The sequence below is a fragment of the Mercenaria mercenaria genome, chromosome 8 (genome assembly GCF_021730395.1).
Source record: "Mercenaria mercenaria strain notata chromosome 8, MADL_Memer_1, whole genome shotgun sequence".
Lineage (NCBI taxonomy): Eukaryota > Metazoa > Mollusca > Bivalvia > Venerida > Veneridae > Mercenaria > Mercenaria mercenaria.
Window position 1 is genome coordinate 8,078,062 of NC_069368.1, and position 23,321 is coordinate 8,101,382.

Below are 23,321 nucleotides of genomic sequence, written 5' to 3' on the forward strand. Positions count from 1 at the left end.
ACGGTTGCTATGGCCACCATCAGGAGCAAAAAAATGACATTTTCAGGAAAATGATGTCTAAATTTCAGCTTGTCAACATTCAGGCAGCCTACACAAATTTAAAACTGCCGCTTATTATGAAAACTGATAACACATAGAAAGTAAAAGTGATAGATCTAATATATTTCCATCTTTGGCTGTACTATTTTAATCAAGGAAGAAATACCATGTGTCAAATAAACGAACAGTTTTATTAGACAACAAAATTGGTTTTCTCTCCAAAGATACAGCGTTGAGACCAATAATTGTCACTGAAGAATAGATGTTTATACATCTCTTCTCATTGATCTATACCCATCAACTGATCGACAAACAAAGTCACCTGTGTTAGTTTTGTGCTAGTTCCAGTAATTGGAATCAGTAACTCGTTAACTAAATAAGACAGTTAGCACTGTCATGCAAACTGGTCATGACAGTTTCACAGATGCTCTAAAAATAGATAATTAAAAGTCTGAATGTAAATGGTTCTGCGGAAATGTATTGTCCACCGTAATTGGTAACTCTCACAAGAGACCTGACTAATATACAAGGAAGAGAGTCTTAATTCACTTAACACCTCAAACATACTGACATTACAAACTCTAAATAAGTTCAAAAACTAGGATTTTGTTTGTGACCAAGGTTTTCATCAACAAAAGACCTTATCCATGTTTGGAAACCAGTCCCAGCATGCTACAATGCTATTGGTCAATTTCAAACATCTGTTCAAAATCAACCAATCAGATGCTGGGGTTTATGACTGGTCTCAAAATAACAAAACAATAGAAAGGGACATAACTCATTAGTACAGATGGCAGAATTTCGTTTCTTTTACAGTTCAGTTCCTCCAAGGATCAACCTGATATGTCCATTTAATTCAATCCCTTCAATTGCTTTTGAGTTAATTAAGAAAACAGTGCAGATGGAAGGTGTGAACAGATGGGACAGAAAGACAGGAAAAGCTGCAAGACAAAACAGAACTTTCGGCAGATTATTGGACAAGATGGTGACTATTTGCTTAGTGTAACAGATAATATAATTATTTTCATATCTAATTTTATTTCACCTCAATATTCCATTGCATTAATGTTGATCCAAATTCAATGTAACTATCTTATGGTGTGATCATTTGTTGGGATGTTACATATTTCTAGCATATCTAAATTGGGAAGGAGAACTTTACACACAAAAAAAATAATGTAATTTTCTCATGCGACAATCACCAGGTTACATGTTTATTGAAAGAGATAGCTCTATTTTAAGGCTTGCTAAAGATGACAAAGGAAAGTGTAGATTTTGTCACCTTTTGGTTCTGTAAATAAACACAACCCAATAAACTTCCTAGTTATTGGACATGTTTTTGACAAACTAATGAGCATTAAGGAGCTAAAAACATGTTTTCATGTTATTAAATAAAATAATTCCTCACACACTTCCTAACTGTAAATAATGTACAAAACGTAGAAAAGCGCATGTCTCCCCCAATGCATAGCAGTAACAGGCAAGAAGTCAATAGGGGACAGGAGCGAAAGTCAGAGACACTGATGGTTGGCTGCAACAGGGATCTTCTACTTGGCATGTCCAACTATCCCTCTAAGTTTCAACATTCTGGGCCTAGTGGTTCTCAAGTTATGGATTGGAAACAGTTTTCAATGTTCTGGCCCCTGTGACCTTGACCTCTGATCAAGGGACCCCAAAGCAATAGGGGTCATCTACTACGCATGTCCAATCATCCTATGAAGTTTCAACATTCTGGGTCAAGTGGTTCCCAAGTAATCGATGGGAAAAAGTTTTCCATGTTCAGGCCCCTGTGACCTTGACCTTTGATCTAGTAACCTAAAAAATAATAGGAGTCATTCTACTCTGTAAGTCTTATCACCCTATGAAGTTTAAAAGTTCTAGGTCAAATGGTTCTCAAGTTACTGATCGGAAATGGATTTCCATGTTCTGGCCCCTGTGACCTTGACCTTTAATAAAGTGACCCCAAAATCAATAGGAGTCATCTACTCTGCATGTCCAATCATCCTATGAAGTTTCAACATCCTGGGTCAACTGGTTCTCAAGTTATTGATTGGAAATGGTTTTCCATGTTCAGGCCCCTGTGACCTTGACTTATATCAGAGTGACCCAAAAATCAATAAGGGTCATCCTCTCTGCATGTCCAATCATCCTATGAAGTTTCACCATTCTGGGTCAAGAGGTTCTCAAGTTATTGATCATAATGGTTTTTCATGTTCAAGCCCCATTGACCTTGACCTTTGATGGAGTGACCCCAAAAACAATAGAGGTCATCTACTCCACCCTGCCACCCTATGAAAGATAATAGGTAAAGGTAGAAGTCTGAAGGTTCTAGGTCAAATGGTTCTCCAGTTATTGATAGGAAATGAAGTGCGACGGATGGACAGGTGGTTAGGGTGGGGGGGCATAATAAACCTTAACATCTGTGCCAAATGTTTTTTTTTTTATTTATAATTGAGTTAGGGTACCAGTCTCAGAACTCAAGCTTCAATTGGTTGATCGTCAGATCATTTTTGAAATAGACCAATGACAAAGCATCATTCCGAGACTGATCTCCAAACAATTTTATAACACAGCATCCACTGCATTTTATGGTGAAAGCAAAACTAAGATTTTAAAGTAAAAAGCAAAGGTGTTTAATTGTTATTTCTGTCTGATAGGTATTCTTATTTCATTTAAGTAAGAGAAATGATTTTCAAAATCGGTTTAAAAATGAAGAAGTTATGAACAGTTAAATATTAGATCAGAGGCAGCCATTTTTGGCAAGATTTTATTCGCTTTTATTTATATGAACTGTATTTCCTTAATACTGTAAACAAATTCTCTACATTTTCCAACCACAACCAAAGAAATTATCAAGTTTTATATCACAAACTCTAGAAACGTTAGAAATTGATCTATGTAAAAGGGTATTTGCTAAATATATAACCCAAAAGTGTGCACACACTAAAAGAACTGCCTCCATGATGAGCCATTTTCTTAAATTTCATACTGCCATATCTAACCTTTTCAGCCTTCTGAAAGGTTTCTTAATAAACTTTCAAATATTACCAAACAATTGGATATTCCTTCCCCATTAATACATTTTCTCTTGAAGGGGTCAAACCTATTTGACTTACCTTTTAACTGTTTGTACACAGTCTTTGTTGGGTCTAGCCAGTGCTGAAAGAAACAAAACAGTTCATTAGATATAGCCATACAAGAGGGCCATGATGGCCCTATATCGCTCACCTGCACTTGAGGACAAGAAGGTCCTCAGAAAAAGTATCTAAGTCCAAAGGACAGGAACAACAAAGGAAAGAAATTTAACCAAAAAGAAAAACAAAATTCTTACAAGGTACAGATATGTCAAAATACACCTAAAAATTGGAGGTACCATCCAAGTTGTACCACAGAAAATTGGTCTCGGTTTTTCCCTATCTGTGTCAAAAATATTAAGTAATAACAGAGTAAAGATAAAGTGTATCAAAACACTAAATAAATAATAATTCTAAGCAAAAAGGGGGCATAATTCATAAAATATTGGAGCAAGAGTTATGCACATTGTGCCATATGATGTGGGCGATGATGTGGAACAACTACTTCAAGTTTGAATCAAATCCATTTAGTAATAACTGAAATATAGTGGAAGTGCATCAAAACTTTAACCTGAAATTCTAAGTAAAAAGGGGGATAATTCATGGAATAATGGTGCAAGAGTTATGGCCCTTCAAGAGTTATATGATGTCAGTGATGATGTTGAACAACTATTTTAAGTTTGAATCAAATCCATTTAGTAATAACTGAGATAGAGTGAAAGAGCATCAAAACTTTAACCTGAAATTCTAAGTAAAAGGGGGGATAATTCTTTAAATATTGGTACCAGAGTTATGAGCCTTGTGTCATATGATGTGGGAGATTATATGGAAAAACTATTTTCAGTTTGAATAAAATCCATTTAGTAATAACTGAGATAGAGTGAAAGAGCATCAAAACTTTAACCTGAAATTCTAAGTAAAAAGGGGAATAATTTATGAAATACTGGATGTGACAGTTACGGCCCTTGTGCCACATTATGTGGGTGATGATGAGGAATAACTATTTTAAGTTTGAAACAAATCCATCAAGTGATTACAGAGATAAAGAGAAAGTGCATCAAAACTTTAACCAAGGTGCGGATGTAGGACGCCGACGCCGGGTCGAGTAGGACAGTTCTCCATACTTCGTATAGTCAAGCTAAAACAGGCTGAAGCATTAACTGACAAACCATCTCCTGTAAATGCCAGAGATATACGGTGAATTTTATTACAACAGCATAAATACTTTTGAGACAGCTTCTCTAATTTTTGTCTTTATATTATTTTTTTGTTCACATTGCATCTCCTAAACTCCATTAAGTATTTCACAATGAGTATCAGAATGCAAATTGCTGTTTTCCCAAGAAATATGCTATTAATACTTGTTCAAGATACGAACAATATTCATTCACTTACTGAATAAACAAGACATTCTTTTATTAGCATAATGTCCTAAATATAGTAACATAAAAATCTTTAAGTAAATAACAAATGGCTATAGGGCTGCCTGGAGCCAAAGGTCTTGAGATATCATCAATACCAACACCTTTCGGTATAACTTTCCCCGCGGAACATTAATAATCAGTAAAAATGGCCAAATATCGTGCAGTGTGGATATAAAAACATTGATCCGGGATAGAATACTAGTCTATAACATAATTCTAAAATCAATGCTTAGTACTAACATATTCAACAACAAAAACTGTTGTATTTTCCTGCTTTGAAAATTCTGATGCCATTTTTTTTTTGCAAAGCCTATCATGAAATTCATCTAATTATACGCCTGAACATAAAACCATTAATTTAATCATCATTTATTTCTCCAGTTTAAGGCATAAGAGCAATTAAGCATTCAATTATCTCAGTAAAAGCATAGCAAACCCTATTTGCAGCATGTTTCAATGTCATACTTCATATTTCTTTTTTTCTGAATAATTCTGACAAAGTTTTCAGAATCCACCGAAGCATTCCTTTTCCTTTATTAAGCATCAACTGTGTCAGAATATCAATCCTTTAAACTGTGTCAGAATAATAATTATCAAACTTCAACTGTGTCAGAATAATATTAAACTTCAACTGTTATGGAATAATATTAAACATCAACTGTGTAAATAACAATGTTAAATATCAACTGTGTCGGAAGATTTTTAAACATTAAAAGTGTCAGAATAATATTTACACATCAACTGTGTCAGAATAACACTAAACATCAACAGTGTCAGAATAATATTAAATAGTTTACACTATTCCCATCCTTTTGCTCTCTGTGTCAAAAGCATCATCCATTTAAGGTAGCTGCCCCATAATAAGGACAAATGGCAATATCCATGATTTGATTACGTTTTGTCCATGTGCAATTACAGCATTCCTGGCTTATACGGAAAGACATATTCTTGGTATGAGATACATTAATACAGGTCGTAAAATGCAAAAATAGGACTGAGATTGCCATTTGTCACCTACTTAAAACTCTTTTTTTCTCAACAAAGTATGTCAAACAATATTACCTACCACATTATTCAATGGAGAAATTCTGTCAAAAAATATAAGATAGATACATAAACAATACAAGATTTTTCATCACAAAGAAATCAGATAGTAATAAAAACAGTTTAACTGAGCGTTTCTTTTTCAGCACTACTAAATTAGGCAGAAACCTAATAGAAATTCACTTTCCCTTTGGCATTTTATATTTATCAAATCAAGTAAGTTTTATGTGAAAGAAATTCGCTTACCTTTCTGGGTTTTTTTCAGCATGGACAAAACTTACCATTATCAGCATTAAAAATTCACTTTTCTCTAACAGAAATTACATCACTTACCCATTGTTTATCAGTATTAAAAATTCACTTTGCCCTAACAGAAATTACATCACTTACCCACTTTTTATCAGTATTAAAAATTCACTTTGCCCTAACAGAAATTACATCACTTACCCATTGTTTATCAGCATTAAAAATTCACTTTGCCCTAACAGAAATTAAACCACTTACCCACTGTTTATCAGCATTAAAAATTCACTTTGCCCTTACAGAAATTACATCACTTACCCATTGTTTATCAGCATTAAAAATTCACTTTGCCCTTACAGAAATTACATCACTTACCCATTGTTTATCAGCATTAAAAATTCACTTTGCCCTTACAGAAATTACATCACTTACCCATTGTTTATCAGCATTAAAAATTCACTTTGCCCTAACAGAAATTAAATCACTTACCCATTGTTTATCAGCATTAAAAATTCACTTTGCCCTTACAGAAATTATATCACTTACCCATTGTTTATCAGCATTAAAAATTCACTTTGCCCTTACAGAAATTACATCACTTACCCATTGTTTATCAGTATTAAAAATTCACTTTGCCCTTACAGAAATTCACTTACCCTTTGTAAAAATTGCTTCGCTTTCCAGAAATTTATTTGTTCATAAGCATTAAAAATCCATTAAATTTTACCCTCTTAGGAAATTCTGTACTTACCCTTTGTTTTTCAGCATCAACAAATCGTAGACCAAAGTAATCCTTTTCCACCAGATTCAGCGTGTCACAAACTTTATCCAGAACAAACTGGCCTAACGTCTCTTTCTGAAAATACACACAAAACATGGAATATTAAATATCAGTGAATCAAGCTGACTTTTCTATTTCTAGACAAAAAATCATTTTATCCTTGATTTATCATTCCCAACACGAAGGCATTGACAGTTTTTGATTTTACAAGTTTTTAAATGCACCAACACATTACAAGTCATATAGCAGTCCAAACAGGACAAAAAATTTTGTTTTCACATCTCATTTACATTAAAATAATGATATGAGGTATGGAATCAAAACTTCTATACCTGCTTGAATCAAAGAGATACAGCAAAACCAAGTATAGACCCCTCTTACAATCATGCAAATCTGCCAACTTGTGGAAAAATGTGACCTTTTTCATCTTTTCAGACCAAATTCTGTAACCTAACTATAAATTTTGTGCATGTTTGTTTCTGTATCATTTAACTTCTTAATTCCACTTCCGAATATGTGTGAAATGGCCCACTTATCATAATGTATTCACATTTTTTCAGTTCGGTTCCGGTTTCAATTCGGTTCTGGTTTCAGTTCGGATGACACTTGACCTTTACTGAACTTGCAACTTACTGACTGCAATCTTGTGCCTTATCTAGTGAGCTAACCTAGTGGACTAGCTAATAACTTAAACAAGATAAATTATAACACAACAAAGTACCAAGAAATATTTTCCAGCAGTTTATGATGAGCATATTCTCAACGGAATATTCCCATTTTTCCTGTCTGAGAAATACTATATTAGGTTCACAAAGACTCTGGAAGTGGCAGGCAGTTATTTGCATATAAATAGCTAGCCAACCTGTTACATATAGTAGATCCTTTACATGAAAGTGTAAGGACTTCGGACACTATCATATGCTTCTAGCCTACATTTCAAATGCAAATTTCTCCTTAAGTATTTAATCAATACCCAAAGCGTTTCGAGTCAGTGATAAACCAATGTATTAGTTAATTTATTACAGCAAAAACTGATTTGTATCTGTTCCTATCAAGATGTTTTTCTTATTTTATCTGGGCCAGGGTATATTTTCTTGAAAAAATAAAATGTTTAAATTTCCGTGAAAATATAATGTCATCACTTTACGGAAGTTTTAAATATTTTAATTCCAGTCAAAAAAGTGACAAAATCTGTTTATTTAAGGAAAAAAATAACATTTTAAGATTAAAATCCTATAAATAAATAAAAAAGGGAACGATATTTTTCCAAACAACCTGTACTTGATTTATCTATACACTGTTCATAATGTAAAGTTATTGACGCATTACATTGTGTGAATAGGTATACATGTATAAGTGACCGGTCAGTTTTATTACAGTGGTTCAGGTAGTTATTTAAGTACATGTACATGTCTGTATAGCTCTGTTATAAGTGATGGCAGCTATTTGTGTGATGTATAACATTAATAATAAGAAAAGTCAGTAATCTTATCAAGGCCGTAGGGTGGGATTTTGTTTAGGATAAGTACCAGTGGCACACATAATATTTGAGCCGCGCCATGAGAAAACCAATATAGTGCAATTGCCACCAGCATTGATCGATCCTGACCAGCCTGCACATCTGCGCAGTCTAGTCAGGATCAATTCTGTTCGCTAACGGTTTGTCTTATTCCAATAGACTTTGAAAGCAAACAGCATGGATCCTGACCAGACTACGCAGATGCTCAGGCTGGTCTGGATCCATGCTGGTCGCAAAGCCACTATGTTGGTTTTCTCATAGCACGGCTCATTTCGCTTAAACATGTAATAAAAATGTATCCGAAATGACAGTTCTACCTGAGGCTTGCCTAAGGAAGCTGGATCGGAAAAAGTTAAATCCGGATAAGTCTGACAACAACCCATCTATAGATAATGTTGTCTATTCAGGGCTGAAGTTGTGGGCAAAACATATTCGAAAAGTTGAAGCAGGTCGCTGCTTAAAAGTTCCACCTGAAACTCGGCTGGACCGTTTAGTTCGTGTTCGCGTCTAGCCGTATTTGTATATGCCATCTGCATGGAAAGCGACTTGACACATCACTTTCGTGGCATCACACTGAATGTGAAACCGTCACTGATATGACCTGCCAAGAAGTTACTGTTCTTGACCTATGCATCACAGGCATATCAATGCCAAGCTTTATTTCTGTTGGATAGACTATAGTCAGGATCAGATAAAATGCTGTGCACATATTGCGCCTTTTTTTGTTGTGTTTAGGCCTAGTCCGCCGCAAAGAAAATCTTCAATTCAGTTTTTACTGAAAGAAGAACATGAAGTGATGAATGCGTGTCACATGTAGTATGTGTCTAAAAGAAATAAATATAAATGCACAGAAAAAGATGAAGAAATAAAGAAATGAAAAATATATAAAAAATACAAAAAAAAAAAAAAATAATAAAAACAAAATGGAAAACAAATTACATCCTGGTGTGCGCGTCGCGAGGAGGGCATGCAGAAGATTACCTGGTGTGTTGCTAGTATTTTACAGCACACATTTGCCAATCTACTACAACAAACAAACAGGATATGCGAATGAAAATTTAACCCAATGAATAATAATGAATTAACAGTATTTGCTTCTCTCACTACTCTACATGTATAACATGCCTATATGTGCCCATTCAAACATTTGTATAGTATTTTAGTTACAAACAGATGTAAAAATATGTGACTATCAAATTATTAAAAATGAATATAAAAAGTATTGGTTACTTTACATTTGGGAACACCCTGTAGTTATATTTTTTGTTTAAAAGTACTGTTCCACCCCTTGCATCAACACAATAGTCACAGAAAATGTGTATAATTAATATCTACATATGCTGGTCAAATATGGTTTTGATGCACGGGGGGGGAACAATGTTCTTTAAAGCAAAATAGCTTTTATATGTATATAACAGGGTACGTAATTCTATTTAGAGCAAAAATTACCATTTTATGAAAAAATATTGAAAAATTTGACTTTAAGAAATAATCTCAAATATGTATTTTGATGGTATATGTAATTAAATACTTATTTCTTAGTGGTTTATTTTTCACTCTTGGAGTAGGCAAATTCATATAGAAAGTGTCCGAAGTCCTTTTATGGTGATTTATGGTATTTTGTCAGCCAACAAAATGTGGAATCCATTACTGACCATAGACCTCTCCAGAAAAAAAAATATTCCCATTAAGTCAACTGCATTAGTTATTCTACAAAATAAACTTTGGTGAGATTTTCCATAAGTCTTACAGGTTAACAAAGGATCTACACACCAGACCAATGTATAAATTTATTCCTTCCAATCTATTTTTTTTTGACTAAGTTCTACTAAAGATGCAAACCACAAGCCGAGTCTCTCAATCTGACCATGACAGAAGTCCAAAGCCGATCTTAGTGGAGTGCTAAATACATGTAGCTGAATCACAGACTATGACGAAGGATACTGAACCCACAGTTTGGAAGCAAATGCTATGAAGGCAAGCAAAATAAGCTCTTTCTTCTCATACGATGCTGCACAAGTTTTCTTATTCTTATAAAAGCCTCTCTGTGAATTCAAGGGCAAAGTATCAAATTCTTTGTCAATTAACCCTTACAAACAACCTCTGTACAAATGAGTGGGTTGGATTTTATGGTGAATCAACATAACAAGTGGGTCATGATGACCCTGGATCGCTCACCTGAGTAATATGAGCCACATGTTTCAAATGGCAAACTGATGCTAAAATATTAAGAAGGTAGGTCAGTAGGTCACATTCATTGTAACTGAAAGTCAGTTTCAAGATTGGTGTGCAAAACTGTACATGTCATCTAAATTTCAAGGCTGTATCTTAAAAAAAACAAGAAAGTAGGTCAGTAGGTAAAGGTCACAGTCAAGTGATCCCTAATCGCTTAAGGTCATCAGGTAATTATAATTAAACAGTCTAGGAAATATGATTGATAATTTTTGAAGTATTTTTTGCTATATAAGTGATAATTATAACAAGTGACCCCCAGGGCGGGGCCTCTTTTCACCCCAGGGGCATAATTTGAACAAATTCGTTAGAGATCCACCAAGTAATGCTACATACCAAATATCAAAGGCCTAGGCCTTGAACTTTTAGAAAAGAAGATCTTTATTTTTTTTTCCTATATAAGTCTATGTTAAACTTGGTACCCCCAGGGCAGGGCCTCTTTTCTCCCTGGGGACATAATTTGAACAATTTTGGTAGAGAAACACTAGGAAAGGCATCATACTTAATATCAAAAGCCTAGGCCTTGCAGTTTCAGGCAAGAAGATTTTTAAAAATTTTTCCCTATATCGTCTATGTAAAACTTTAGACCCCCTGGGGCAGGGCCTCTTTTCACCTCAGGGGCATAATTTGAACAATTTTGGTAGAGGACCACAAGGCAATGCTACATACAAAATATCAAAAAAGGCCTAGGTCTTGTGGTTTTAGACAAGAAGATTTTTAAAGTTTTTTACTATATAAGTCTATGTAAAAACTTGTGACCCCTGGGGCGGGGCCTCTTTTCATCCCAGGGGCACAATTTGAACACCCTTGATAGAGGACCATAAGATGATGTCACATGCCAAATATCAAGGCTCTAAGCCTTGCGGTTTTGGACAAGAAGATTTTAAAAGTTTTTCGGTTGCCATGGCAACCAGAGTTCTGCATAGAATTAAATTCTTTGAACAATTTTGAAAGGGGACCACCCAAGGATCATTCCTGTGAAGTTTGGTGTAATTCTCCTCATGTCTTTATTTTGATGTAAATGAGATGTGGAACCAAAATTTGTAGTCCTGTTTGGCGCAATATAACCTATACTGTGTTGGTGCGCCGTTAAACCCAAATAAATAAATAAATACTGCCCAGTGGTTTTCAAGAAGAAGATTTTTTTAGAAAATGTTGACGGACGCACAACACACTATGGACATTAAGCGGTCATAAAAGCTCACCATGAGCCTTTGGCTCAGGTGAGCTAACAAGGTCATACATCACCAACAACTTTTTACTATACCTTTTTGCAGCTTTGCCCGAAAAGACTCACATTATGGGGATATCAATTCATGGATTTCGAGTCCTTGAACATAAAATGAATGGAACTTCACTTCTAGGCTTGGATTAAATTTTGTGGATTAAATGTCTACAAAATCCATGAAAGTTAATGATTTCACAGTAAATGTCTATAAAGCACGTCATCACACTGATCAACTCACCTTTATTCCTTTTAATTTGCAGGTAACTTCTTCCATAGACATAACCTGACGTATTTCCTGGTTCGATTTTACTGATATTCCATTACGCCCATTACAATGGGACATAACTCTTGGAACAAAGTGTTTCTCATTGTTACCATTGGCAACCTGTACATACACATCCTCACTGTCTTCCATTGTCTAACTTACTTTATTTTCATATTTGAGACAACACAAAATATTTCATTAATCTAAAATATCCACAAACTGCATGCACCCCCTTAAACATCGGGTAATTCTTTGGTCCCCCTTCATCTTTGCATAAATTGTCTTTCCCTCATGTCTTCAAGTTTCGCAAATCAGTTAGTGAAATAAAATATCTGTTAGAATATAAATGTATCTTTTTTTTTTGTTAAAAAAAAAACTAACTTTCTAAGTTCATTCACAGAAGGCCTTGATTTAGTCGTATCATAGCAATTAAAAATTACAATGTATAGTAAAATTTGTTTTAAGACAGACTATTATCACAGTTAATCATAGACATAAGTCAAAGTAAAAGTAAGTCAAAACTGAATCAGTGTGTATAAAGATGGTTTCCAAGTCATAGCATGAACTCATATCAATGTTGTAAGGTAAAACATTGAGACTAAATTTTGTACAAGTTATAATGCAAAATTCATACCAAAGTTATAATGTTCAGTTTTAATAAAGTTGTCATGTTATATTGTAACTAAGTTATAATGTAAAATTACTTGAGTTATAATGTAAAATGATACTTGACTCATAATGTAACATCATATCCCATTAATTAATAATGTCTATGCCAGTGTTATTAATTAAAATATTAAAAATCATATCCAAGTTAAAACATAACATTTTATTGGAACTTTAATGTAAAATTATATCCCCATTTAAAGATAATGTCTGTGTTATTATTCAAAATTATATCCAACTTACAAATTAAAATTATATCAGATCTATAATGTAGAAATTATATCCGAGTTATAATGTGATGCCAGTGTTATTATTTAAAATCATATCCAAGTTGTAACATAACATTTATCTGAACTATAATGTAAAATTGTATCCCAGTTATAACATGATGCCAGGGTTATTATTTAAAATCATATCCAAGTTGTAACATAACATTTATCTGAACTATAATGTAAAATTGTATCCCAGTTATAACATGATGCCAGGGTTATTATTTAAAATCATATCCAAGTTGTAACATAACATTTTATCTGAACTATAATGTAAAATTGTATCCCAGTTATAACATGATGCCAGGGTTATTATTTAAAATCATATCCAAGTTGTAACAAAACATTTATCTGAACTATAATGTAAAATTGTATCTCAGTCATAACATGATGCCATGGTTATTATTTAAAATCATATCCAAGTTGTAACATAACATTTATCTGAACTATAATGTAAAATTGTATCCCAGTTATAACATGATGCCAGGGTTATTAATTAAAATCATACCCAAGTTATAATGTAAAACTTTATCAGAGCTTTCATGTGTAATTATATCCCAGTAATGTAAAAAGTTATCAGAGCCATAATGTTACTATAACTGCATCCAAGTTATAATGTAAAATTATGCCAGTATCAAAATGTAAAATGCTATCAGATTTTATAATGTTAAATTATATCAGATTACTTTAAGGCAGTATTACACCTGGTATAGATATCCATGTATGAGTATGTTAAGTCAAAAGATGACAAAGAAAACCCACACCATGTTTGTAATATAGTTAAACTTTGTGAACACCATATATACATCCGAGAAGCCAGAAAAAAACTTGGCATATCACTCATCATCAAAAACTTATTGTATAATCAATTGCGAAGATTCCGTGTAACAGACAAATGTAGACAAGGATCTATTCTGTAACTAATGTACTATTATATTTCATTTCTTCCACGTCTGACGATACCATGTATGTTCAAACTTCCCAGTCTAAATCTGTGATATTGGCTGTAAAAACAGATTAAAACTACTTACAGAAAGGAGTAATTTCTAAAAATATAACTCAAGCGCAAAAAGTGATAGACAGACGCATCCAAATTAAATATTGCATACAATTTTCTATATCCTCTCGCTGTCTTCTACGGGATAATTACACAATCGTGTCCTTAATTGTATTACTCAAAATGAAATAAATTGCTACATCAGTAATCAAATTGTCCTCAACAAAATAATTATACACCAAAGAAATAGTTCCACACAGAGAAAAGATGCGAAATAATAGGGACAACAGAACATACTTTGTCAACAACATTACAAGATTAACCAAACTGCTGTCAATACTGGTTTCAGGCAAAATCTTGTTCATAAATAATTTCTTAATTTTATTTGTTTGTTTGTTTGTTTTGGGTTTAACGCCGTTTTTCAACAGTATTTCAGTCATGTAACGGCGGGCAGTTAACCTAATCAGTGTTCCTGGATTCTGTACCAGTACAAACCTGTTCTCCGCAAGTAACTGCCAACTTCCCCACATGAATTATCAGAGGTGGAGGACTAATGATTTCAGACATAATGTCATTTATCAAAATGTCACGGAGAACATACGCCTCGCCCGAGGATCGAACTCGCGACCCCGCGATCCGTAGACCAACGCTCTTACCTACTGAGCTAAGCGGGTGGGTTCTTAATTTTAAGAAAATCAACAGATATTGTTAAAACTCAGTCTCATGATGAAGTTTTCAGGGCAATCCAGGGTAGTGTAAATGCTGATAAAAGGTCTTTTATGCCTAACATGGCAGCTCATCAAAGTAAATATTTGTGCAGAATATTTTCAAACAGCTAAAAATGCTTTCCAAAATTATAAGAGCTTAATGCTCAATACTGAAATTAATTGACCTGGCTCTTGGCTACATGTTTCCTTCATCTGTTGAACATTAAAGCCCTTGCGAGTATAATTTCAAATCCCTTCACAGATAAAATAGTTATACTAGACCAATCATTTCACCAGTATGTAAGACCTTCACCTTTGAGATAAGGGCCAGTAGTGGGTCTTGCTTGGGGCCAAATTTGCTCCATGTAGGTCAAAGTTTCTGTCAAGATGAGCTTTTAAATGTGACCTTCACCTTCATTGACCTTCACCTTTATGATACCTCCAGGCTTCTGAAAGTTTTTGACCAAATTTTTGTGAAAAGAGAGTGAATTTATGAGTGACCACTCATACCAAAGGATTTAGCACAATCTGAGCCCAGGAGAAAACTTTGCTTGCAAGCTGACAATAAAATTTACTATCTCACAACCACTGCTGACACATAACCTTTTTGCTTCTGATAGTAATGGACAATAAACTGATCTGTTTGCTTTATGTTAGGGTTTTATTGTTTCTTGCACTAATTAAGCCACGAACAATGGCTCTTAGAGCTTGATCAAGCACAAAAGACATATGGTCCCCTCCTCTAGAAAACTATCGGACAAAAACAGTATTTACTGTAGACTATACAGTTTATTGCCAATTTCTCACAAAGTGACAGGTCTGTTTGTTTCTGTTGGGCTTCATGTCAAAGTAATGACGTAAGAAAATTTTGTCAAGTGTACTCTTGCATTTCGTATTGTAATGCGGTCAAATTTCTGAATAATTTTCACTCTTTGTATTTAAAAGCCTTACCTTATACATTTCCTGCACTTTTTTTAATGCAAGCAGTATGGAAAAAGAATTGGTGGTCTCTTACCTAATCATGTACTTAACTTCAGACAGGTATAAAATTTATTAAATGACAATGATTTACCTAACTAGTAAATGGATTAGAGCCAGACTGATGTAATTACATATGAATAATGTTTTTCCCTACCTGAGAGGGACAGTGTGGAATGAAAAAATGAGCGTTAGCGAGATTTTTTATCCAAGCTGTCCCGAGGGTTGGGAAAAAAGCTGTCTTACACAGGCAGACATGTTGGATCATTTTTCTTGCCTATCACACAAAATAAATCGTGATGACGAATAGATTTGGGTATTTCCTGGCATTATTTTTATAGTTCATGACGTCATATTAAATAGTTGCAGTACTATGTGACGTCACCAAAGTGCACGCTAATTTAGACAAGGTTTTTCCCTAGGGAAAGACAGGAATATCTATCCCTGGGAATGGAGGATGGGTTGGGGGAAGAAATTTAGTTAGGGTTTGACATAAACAAATTTTAAGCCAGAAATACAGATTATGTCATAAAATAAGAACATTTAACTGAGACATAGGACACTTTTCTTTCAATGTGAGGCTAATGCCTATTTTGATAAATGGATTCCATATCGAGAAGTAATATCCTGCGTCTGAGTTATATTCTTTCTGGGGAGAAGAAAATTCTCTGGAAATGACAGATACTTTGTAAATGATTTCTTTCGTGTCATCTTGGTGAACAGGGAACATTGATTCTTACAGGACACTGCTGTTATTTGACATTTCAGTTTCAGCATATAAGCTGACCAAATATGTATTTCACTAGGTATTATATTGTCCTACCTTGAACCCACAACCCCATCGAGGGTAAAATATATTTTACATGCTCTTTCCCCTTTCTATCTATAGGATTAAAATTTGTCCATAATGTTCAAATAATGCAAAGAATCCCAGTGAAACTTTACACAAATGTTAAGCATGATTAGAAGGTATAATGCCGTCACAACTCCAAGGTCAAGGTATCAGACAAGGGTAGACAACCTCAGGTACTTCTCTGCAGTATTATACATTATTTCAAAGTCAGCATACAAACAAATACATTTCCGAAGAAGTCATCAAAACAAGAGAAACAGTCATACAAAAATAGCAAACATAAAAAGATTAACTGTTCTAAAACTGCCTAAATATAACACGAAATGTCACTGTTTTGGAAATTATTCCAATCACTTATAGAAAACAATCTGTTTGCTCATGAAATTAGTGCTTCAATCAAGAAAATCATTATGCTACAAGCCCATTATAAAATGAAGATTTAGTGCCTGGAATAGAAACTAATCTGCGCAGAAAGTTTATTTTATGTCAGTTAATTTAATTATGTACAGTTTGAGCTTCACCTTAGATGCCAACAAACTATATTCCTGTGAATGCCATTGATTCAGCTGTATATTACGCTTGTTATAGTATGATAATATGATTATATTTTATTATTATATAATTATAACTTACCATAAATAGTAACAAAATCATTTTTAAAGGATGGTCTGATGCCAGTAACCAGAAGTGTGCATAATGACCAGTTATTGGCATGCCGTATCCTGTGCCTTAAATAGCAAAATACATAAATGTATGTATTAAACACAGAAGTGCGCACAATGACTGTTAATTGGCTTGCCGTATCCTTTGCCATAAATAGCAAAATACATGTATGTATTGAATTTTTTTTAAAACACATTGAAGTGCATCAAAAGTAATTAGCTCATAAGCCTACATTCACACCTGGACTACCTCCTAGTGCCAATATAGCATTAATGATTTTTGGTACCATGTTTTTTTTTTTGGCTGCATGCTAATGGTTAGTCCAGAGATGTATTGTATCCCCATATGTTTGGACATTGTACTAAAATCCTTCAGGCCTAGAGTTTGACAGTAGCCCCGCCCATTTTCTGTAGCCCCACCCATTTTCTGAATCTATGTTTTTTATAGGAAAAAATCTAGAGATTGCCATGTACAAGCCACTTTAAACACAATAATACAACAATGTTCTCTCTAAATCTGCAATGTCATCGCTGCGAAATAATTTATTGTGTAATAATGCTAACGACTTTATCGAAGATGTAAAATATTGCAGAATTTTCCTCCATAAATTTTCTGGTAAAGTCATTAAAAGTGTGCTGAAGTAGTTTATACACTTTCTTCCCCAATCTTACAACAATAAAAAATTCCATGTTCTATTTTTTACCTCAAATCTGAGCAAAACAAGAGCTGTCCATGAGACAGGCAATGCTCGACTATTCAAATTGTTGTCCGAGAAGCAGAAACATTACCCTAAATGTTAAATCATATCTCCAGTATCTGCATTAGTTTTAGCGATAGTAATTTGCATGCAAAACTTCAACCAGGATTTTCTAAGTCCAAAAGAGGGCATAATTTGCTTAATTTCATCAATCAGACTCAAAACTGCTTGAAGATTTAGAACTGCATTAGTTTTAGCGATAGTAATTTGCATGCAAAACTTCAACCAGGATTTTCTAAGTCCAAAAGGGGGCATAATTTGCTTAATTTCATCAATCAGACTCAAAACTGCTTGAAGATTTAGAACTATTTTTGTTTTATCTACATCATCAAGACAGGCTGAATTACCAAGACAGGCAAAAGGGAGGTAATAATAATTTAAGGAACTTGTATTTCTTCTGCATTGCCGCTATAAATACTGCTGTCAATGAAAATATTTTGACCAATAAAATAATACTGTTCTTATTTCCTGTGATTCTTTAAACAATTTAAAACTTGCCTTTATGTATAATATGGCTGCCAAATTCTTGGTTATGAGCATTGATTGTGTATCTATCTTGTTAAATTCTTTTTTCAAAAATTGTTTTCTCATGTATTTGCCAAAGGTTTGAATACCGATTAACATAATAGTAAATATCACTGAGCATATTGTTTATGATTACCTCCCTTTATTACTGACTGCATGTGTGTGTAAGTTCACGAGTAGTATTGAAAGTAGTGATTTTCTAACCGTAATTATGAAACTTTAGGCTGAAAAGGTCTGGCAACCCAGTTTTGTATTCATTTATTTATTTAGGTTTTACGGTGCACCAACACAGTGTAGGTTATGTGACGCCAAACAGGACTACAAATTTTGGTTTCACATCTCATTTACATCGAAATAAAAAAAAAATAATTTAACTCTTAGCCTGCTGGCGGCAGATGGTTCTGCCTTTGCGTCCAGTGCAGACCAAGATCAGCCTGCACATCCGTGCAGTCTGATCATGGTCTGCACTGTTCGCTATTCAGTCAGTAAATTTTCAGTGAAAACCCCTTTGAGTAATAAGTGGTACTGTCCAAATTGAAAGATGGAACAGTCCATTATAGAAATTTAGCAGGGTAAGGGTTAAAAGTTTCATGTATCAAGCAGTAGGATGAATAATCAGCTATAAATTTTTTTTCGTAAAATTCCACTTCAAAATCTCATTGACCACCTTGCACATTGGTTAAATCGTTCAGTGTCTTCCTACATCAAATTTTTATTCAAATTAAATATGTTTATAATTAAATTTACCAATAGTAAAATTTTCACAAATCGATATCTATACTAGGAATGCGGTATCACCTGTGTAATCAGGTAAATTATTAATGACTTGTTGCGGAAATATCAACAGATTTACCAGTTTAACATTCAAGAAAACCCGTCTTGCCTCCTGATTTAACAACTAGGTCAATATAACAATTTTTAATGTCAATTAAAGTGCGTTTTTAATTGTCATTATGATTTTCCCTGTAGGGGTGCTTAGATGAATAAGGAAACTTTAATGTATAACTTAAATTTCATTATTTTCAATAAAACTGTTTTTGCTACAGTTACTGTTCAACTAGATTGTATTTCTTAAATGTATTGCAAATTGAAAATACTTAAATTTTACAGCATATTCTATGACATTTCTAATGATTTCTCAAAAAAGTTCTATTGTAATAAAAACTTGCATTAAATAAAGTTTGTTAAACTAATAATTTTTTTTTTTGAGAATTACATGTAAAGGAAAATTTAATATCTTTTATTATTTTATTTTTCCTATATTTAAAAGAGTCATTAGAAAATATATACAAAATATGTTTTTTTAACATTTTCATCAATAATTCCAAACCTATAAAGAAAATCACCTCCTCTTTGTAAGGAAAAATATCAAATATCACCCATATCACATATCACATATAATCACACTTCCAAAACCTCCTGATCCATTAGGGATACAGAATTAGGCAATATTCATGAAAACCTATAACATTCTATCCAATTTTTTGTTTTGCGTTATGCTTTCGTAAATTCCTAATCATAGCAACATATTGGTTCACAAATTCATCAATCAATGCAGTAACGATACAGAAACAAAATCTATCACTGTATGTTTCATTAGACACAGCAGGTTCTGAAACTAACGTGGCCTTTCACGGCAGTATCGCTTAGTTCCGATACAATCTGAAATACTCACCTGTACCTGAAGGTGCATTTCTGTAGTCAATGTCAGTCAATCAATATGAATAATTAATGTCAATTTACCTTCCATAACATAACATATGCCCTTTTTTTATATTTAAGATTATGAATTATTTAACAGATTAACAGAAATCAAGGAATTATGTTGAATTTCTATTCAAATATGGTATGAATTCTATTTAAGTAAAAAAACAAAAAGCATCTGGTCGTGTATGATGAAATTACATCTTGTTACAATATAACTTTGATTTATCATCACTTCTCAATTTTCAGGGTTTAATTTTGATTAACAAGTTAACCCGCAAAGGCAGAATCACCAGCAGGCTTGGGGTTAAGTTTCTGAAGGATCACTTAAGGTCACAAAGGAATGAGCAAAAACGCATGTCAAGCAATCCAAACACTGTAAACATTATTATAATACAGATCATAAAGTGACTTTCCAGCTTTTCGTGGGTGGTGGAGAAAGACCTCAAGTGCCCTTCTGGGCATTAATTCATCATGGTTGAACATCTGTATAGAACCACTGACCTTCTGTAAGCCAGCACAAGAAGAATTCTACCCTCAAAGTCGGGCTCGAACCCACATCAGTGGGGGGGGGGGGGGGCAAGTGGTAAATATAAGGAAAATAATCAAAGACAACACTGAATTTCACATGCTGCCCCAAGTGCTTGAACAAACCATGCTGAAATGAGCAGTGTTTTACTGCATAGTTTTGTTATCAAACTTGCCATTGAAGAGAGTTTGTGATGGAACTTGTCCAAATTAAAACTGAGACACACTGTAACCTCTCCAGAACAACACTATTAGAAAGAAAGACAATGTTTTATAAAGGCTGAAGCTTGGGACAGAAAGGTATTGTTTCTGCAGTGGTGTCATTTACTGAGGTTAAACTACTGTTTTGGAAACCCTGATTTATATTGGCGAAAAGAAATGAAGGTCATCTTGTCAAAAAGATTTTTGTGTTCACAATGCAAGGGCTTGAAGACGTTATTTTACAACACCTCACAGACGAATTTTACAAGTTTTCAAAGGGCTTATATAATATACCTTCATCAAAACTCAACAACCGGAACCAGAATATGTATAAATGCAGCCAATGCTTAAAGTGTTGAGGCAAAAGTTCTGCTACAAAAGTTTGATACAGCTCTGCTAGTGTTTCAATCATCTTTCTGAATATTCTAACATTACTAGTGTGTGTGTGTGTTCAGGTTTAACGTCTTTTTCAACAATTTTTCAGTCATATAAACGATGGTGTCTACTTGTAGCAGTGAGTACAATGCCCAACTTTATAGTGCTGCCTCACTAGAATATCACCAGACAGGAGCGAATGTCAAAGAGACTGATGGTTGGCTGCAATAGGGATCATTTCCTTGGCATGTCCAATCATCTAAGTTTCAACATTCTGGGCCTAATGGTTATCAAGTTAAGAACTGGACCCCAAAATCAGTAGGGGTCATCTACTCTGCATGTCCAATCATCCTATTAAGTTTCAACATTCTGGGTCAAGCGGTTCTCAAGTTATTGACTGGCAAGAGTTTTCTATGTTCAGGCCCATGTGACCTTGACCTTAGCTCAAGTGACCCAAAAAAAATAAGGGTCATCTACTCTTTACGTCCTATCATCCTATGAAGTTTGAAGGGTCTGGGTCAAATGGTTCTCAAGTTACTGACTGAAAATTGTTTTCCATGTTCTGGTCCCTGTGACCTTGACTTTTCATCAAGTGACCCACAAAGCAATAGGGGTCATCTACACTACATGTTTAATCATCCTATGAAGTTTCAACATTCTGGGTCAAGTGGTTCTGAAGTTATTGACCAGAAACGTTTTTCCATGTTCTGGCCCCTGTGACCTTGACCTTTGATCTAGTAACCACAAAAATAATAGAGGTCATCTTCTCTGTACGCCCTATCACCCTATGAAGTTTGAAGGCTGTAGGTCAAATGGTTCTCCAGGTATTGATCAGAAATGAAATGTGGCAGACAAATGGACCCTGTGACCTTGATCTTTGATGGAGTGACCAAATAAACAATAGGGATCATCTACTCTGTAAGTCTTATCACCCTATGAAGTCTGAAGGTTCTAGGTAAAATGGTTCTCAAGTTATTGACCAGAAATGGATTTCAATGCTCTGCGACCTTGACCTATGATAGAGTGACCCCAAAATCAATAGGGGTCATCTACTCTGCATGATCAATCACCCAATGAAATTTCAATATTCTGGGTCAAGTGGTTCTCAAGTTATTGACCGAAAATGGTTTTCCATGTTCAGGCCCCTGTGACCTTGACCTTTGATGGAGTGACCTCAAAAACAACAGGGGTCATCTACTCTATAAGCCCCACCACCCTATGAAGTTTGAAGGTTCTAGGTCAAATGGTTCTCCAGTTATTGATCGGAAACAAGTGTGAAGGACGGATGGACGGACAGACAGGGCAAAAAGAACATGTCTCCCCCAGTGTGTGTGTGTGGTGGTGGGGGGGGGGGGGGGACATAATAAGTAGTACTGCCCAAACTGAGTGATGGACCAATCCATTTTTAGAAATTTAGCACATCAAAACTTGTCCAAAGGTTAAGCATGCAGTTTCAAAACTGTGCTCAGATAAATCAGCCAGTCAATGTGTGTGTTTTTTAACTATGGTCTCCAAATTTGGTTGTGAAGGACCTTGGGACCTGGTGCTTGACAGCAGCCTCAGAAGTTTCAAAATTCCTTTAAACATCCAGATGGTGTATTTGTCTGAGTATAATAGCACCTTATATAACTTACTTGATAGTGATTTAAGTCACTGGAAAATACAAGTTTCTAAACACGTCAAAAACCATGATTTTGGCAAAACATGCATACTATATGCAGAGAAATATGGAATTTGAACTAAAGTGCAGAGTGGCATGCATGGTTTGTCCACTCCTTGTGCAGAGAAATCTGGAACTTGAAACTAAACTGCAGAGTGACACACTTTGTCCACTCCTATATATTCTGTACTTTTTCAACGGACAACAGCACTGTCAGTTTAACCGCAGGTAAAAAACAATCCCGGTCAAAAGGAAAGGCAGTTGTCTGTCTTGTGAGCATCACAATGTTGTGTGATTGTATAGGACTGATTGGGAACAAACATTAAATGCTTGCGTCTTTTTATTTTCTTTTTTTCTTCTTTTTTTTTTCAATTAATTGAAGTTACCAAGAAATCTGAATTGAAAGGGAAATGCAATTTGCTAAAGAGTTTGCCTCAATATCCAAATATTTGATTAAAAACTCACAGTTGCAGTAGATTAATCATTGCCATATAACAAACATCATTTGATCATGGTAAATTACAAGAGCATTACAGTTAACGATCAGGTAGCAATATGTGTGTTAGAGGCATTAAACCCTGCACAAACG

The 23,321-nt window shown here is 34.4% G+C and overlaps 1 protein-coding gene across 6 annotated transcripts in view; it reads right to left on the minus strand.

Moving 5' to 3' along the window:
- The window catches only part of LOC128558937 (FERM domain-containing protein 5-like), a 121,475-nt gene that overhangs the window by 45,396 nt on the left and 52,758 nt on the right, over window positions 1-23,321 (minus strand). For all 6 annotated transcript variants that reach the window (XM_053549325.1, XM_053549327.1, XM_053549324.1 and 3 more), the window contains exons 2-3: window positions 6,576-6,680; window positions 3,156-3,198 (exon numbers count right to left, since the gene is read on the minus strand). In XM_053549325.1, the coding sequence (XP_053405300.1) occupies window positions 3,156-3,198; window positions 6,576-6,680 (148 nt within the window). The remainder of the gene's footprint in view (window positions 1-3,155; window positions 3,199-6,575; window positions 6,681-23,321) is intronic.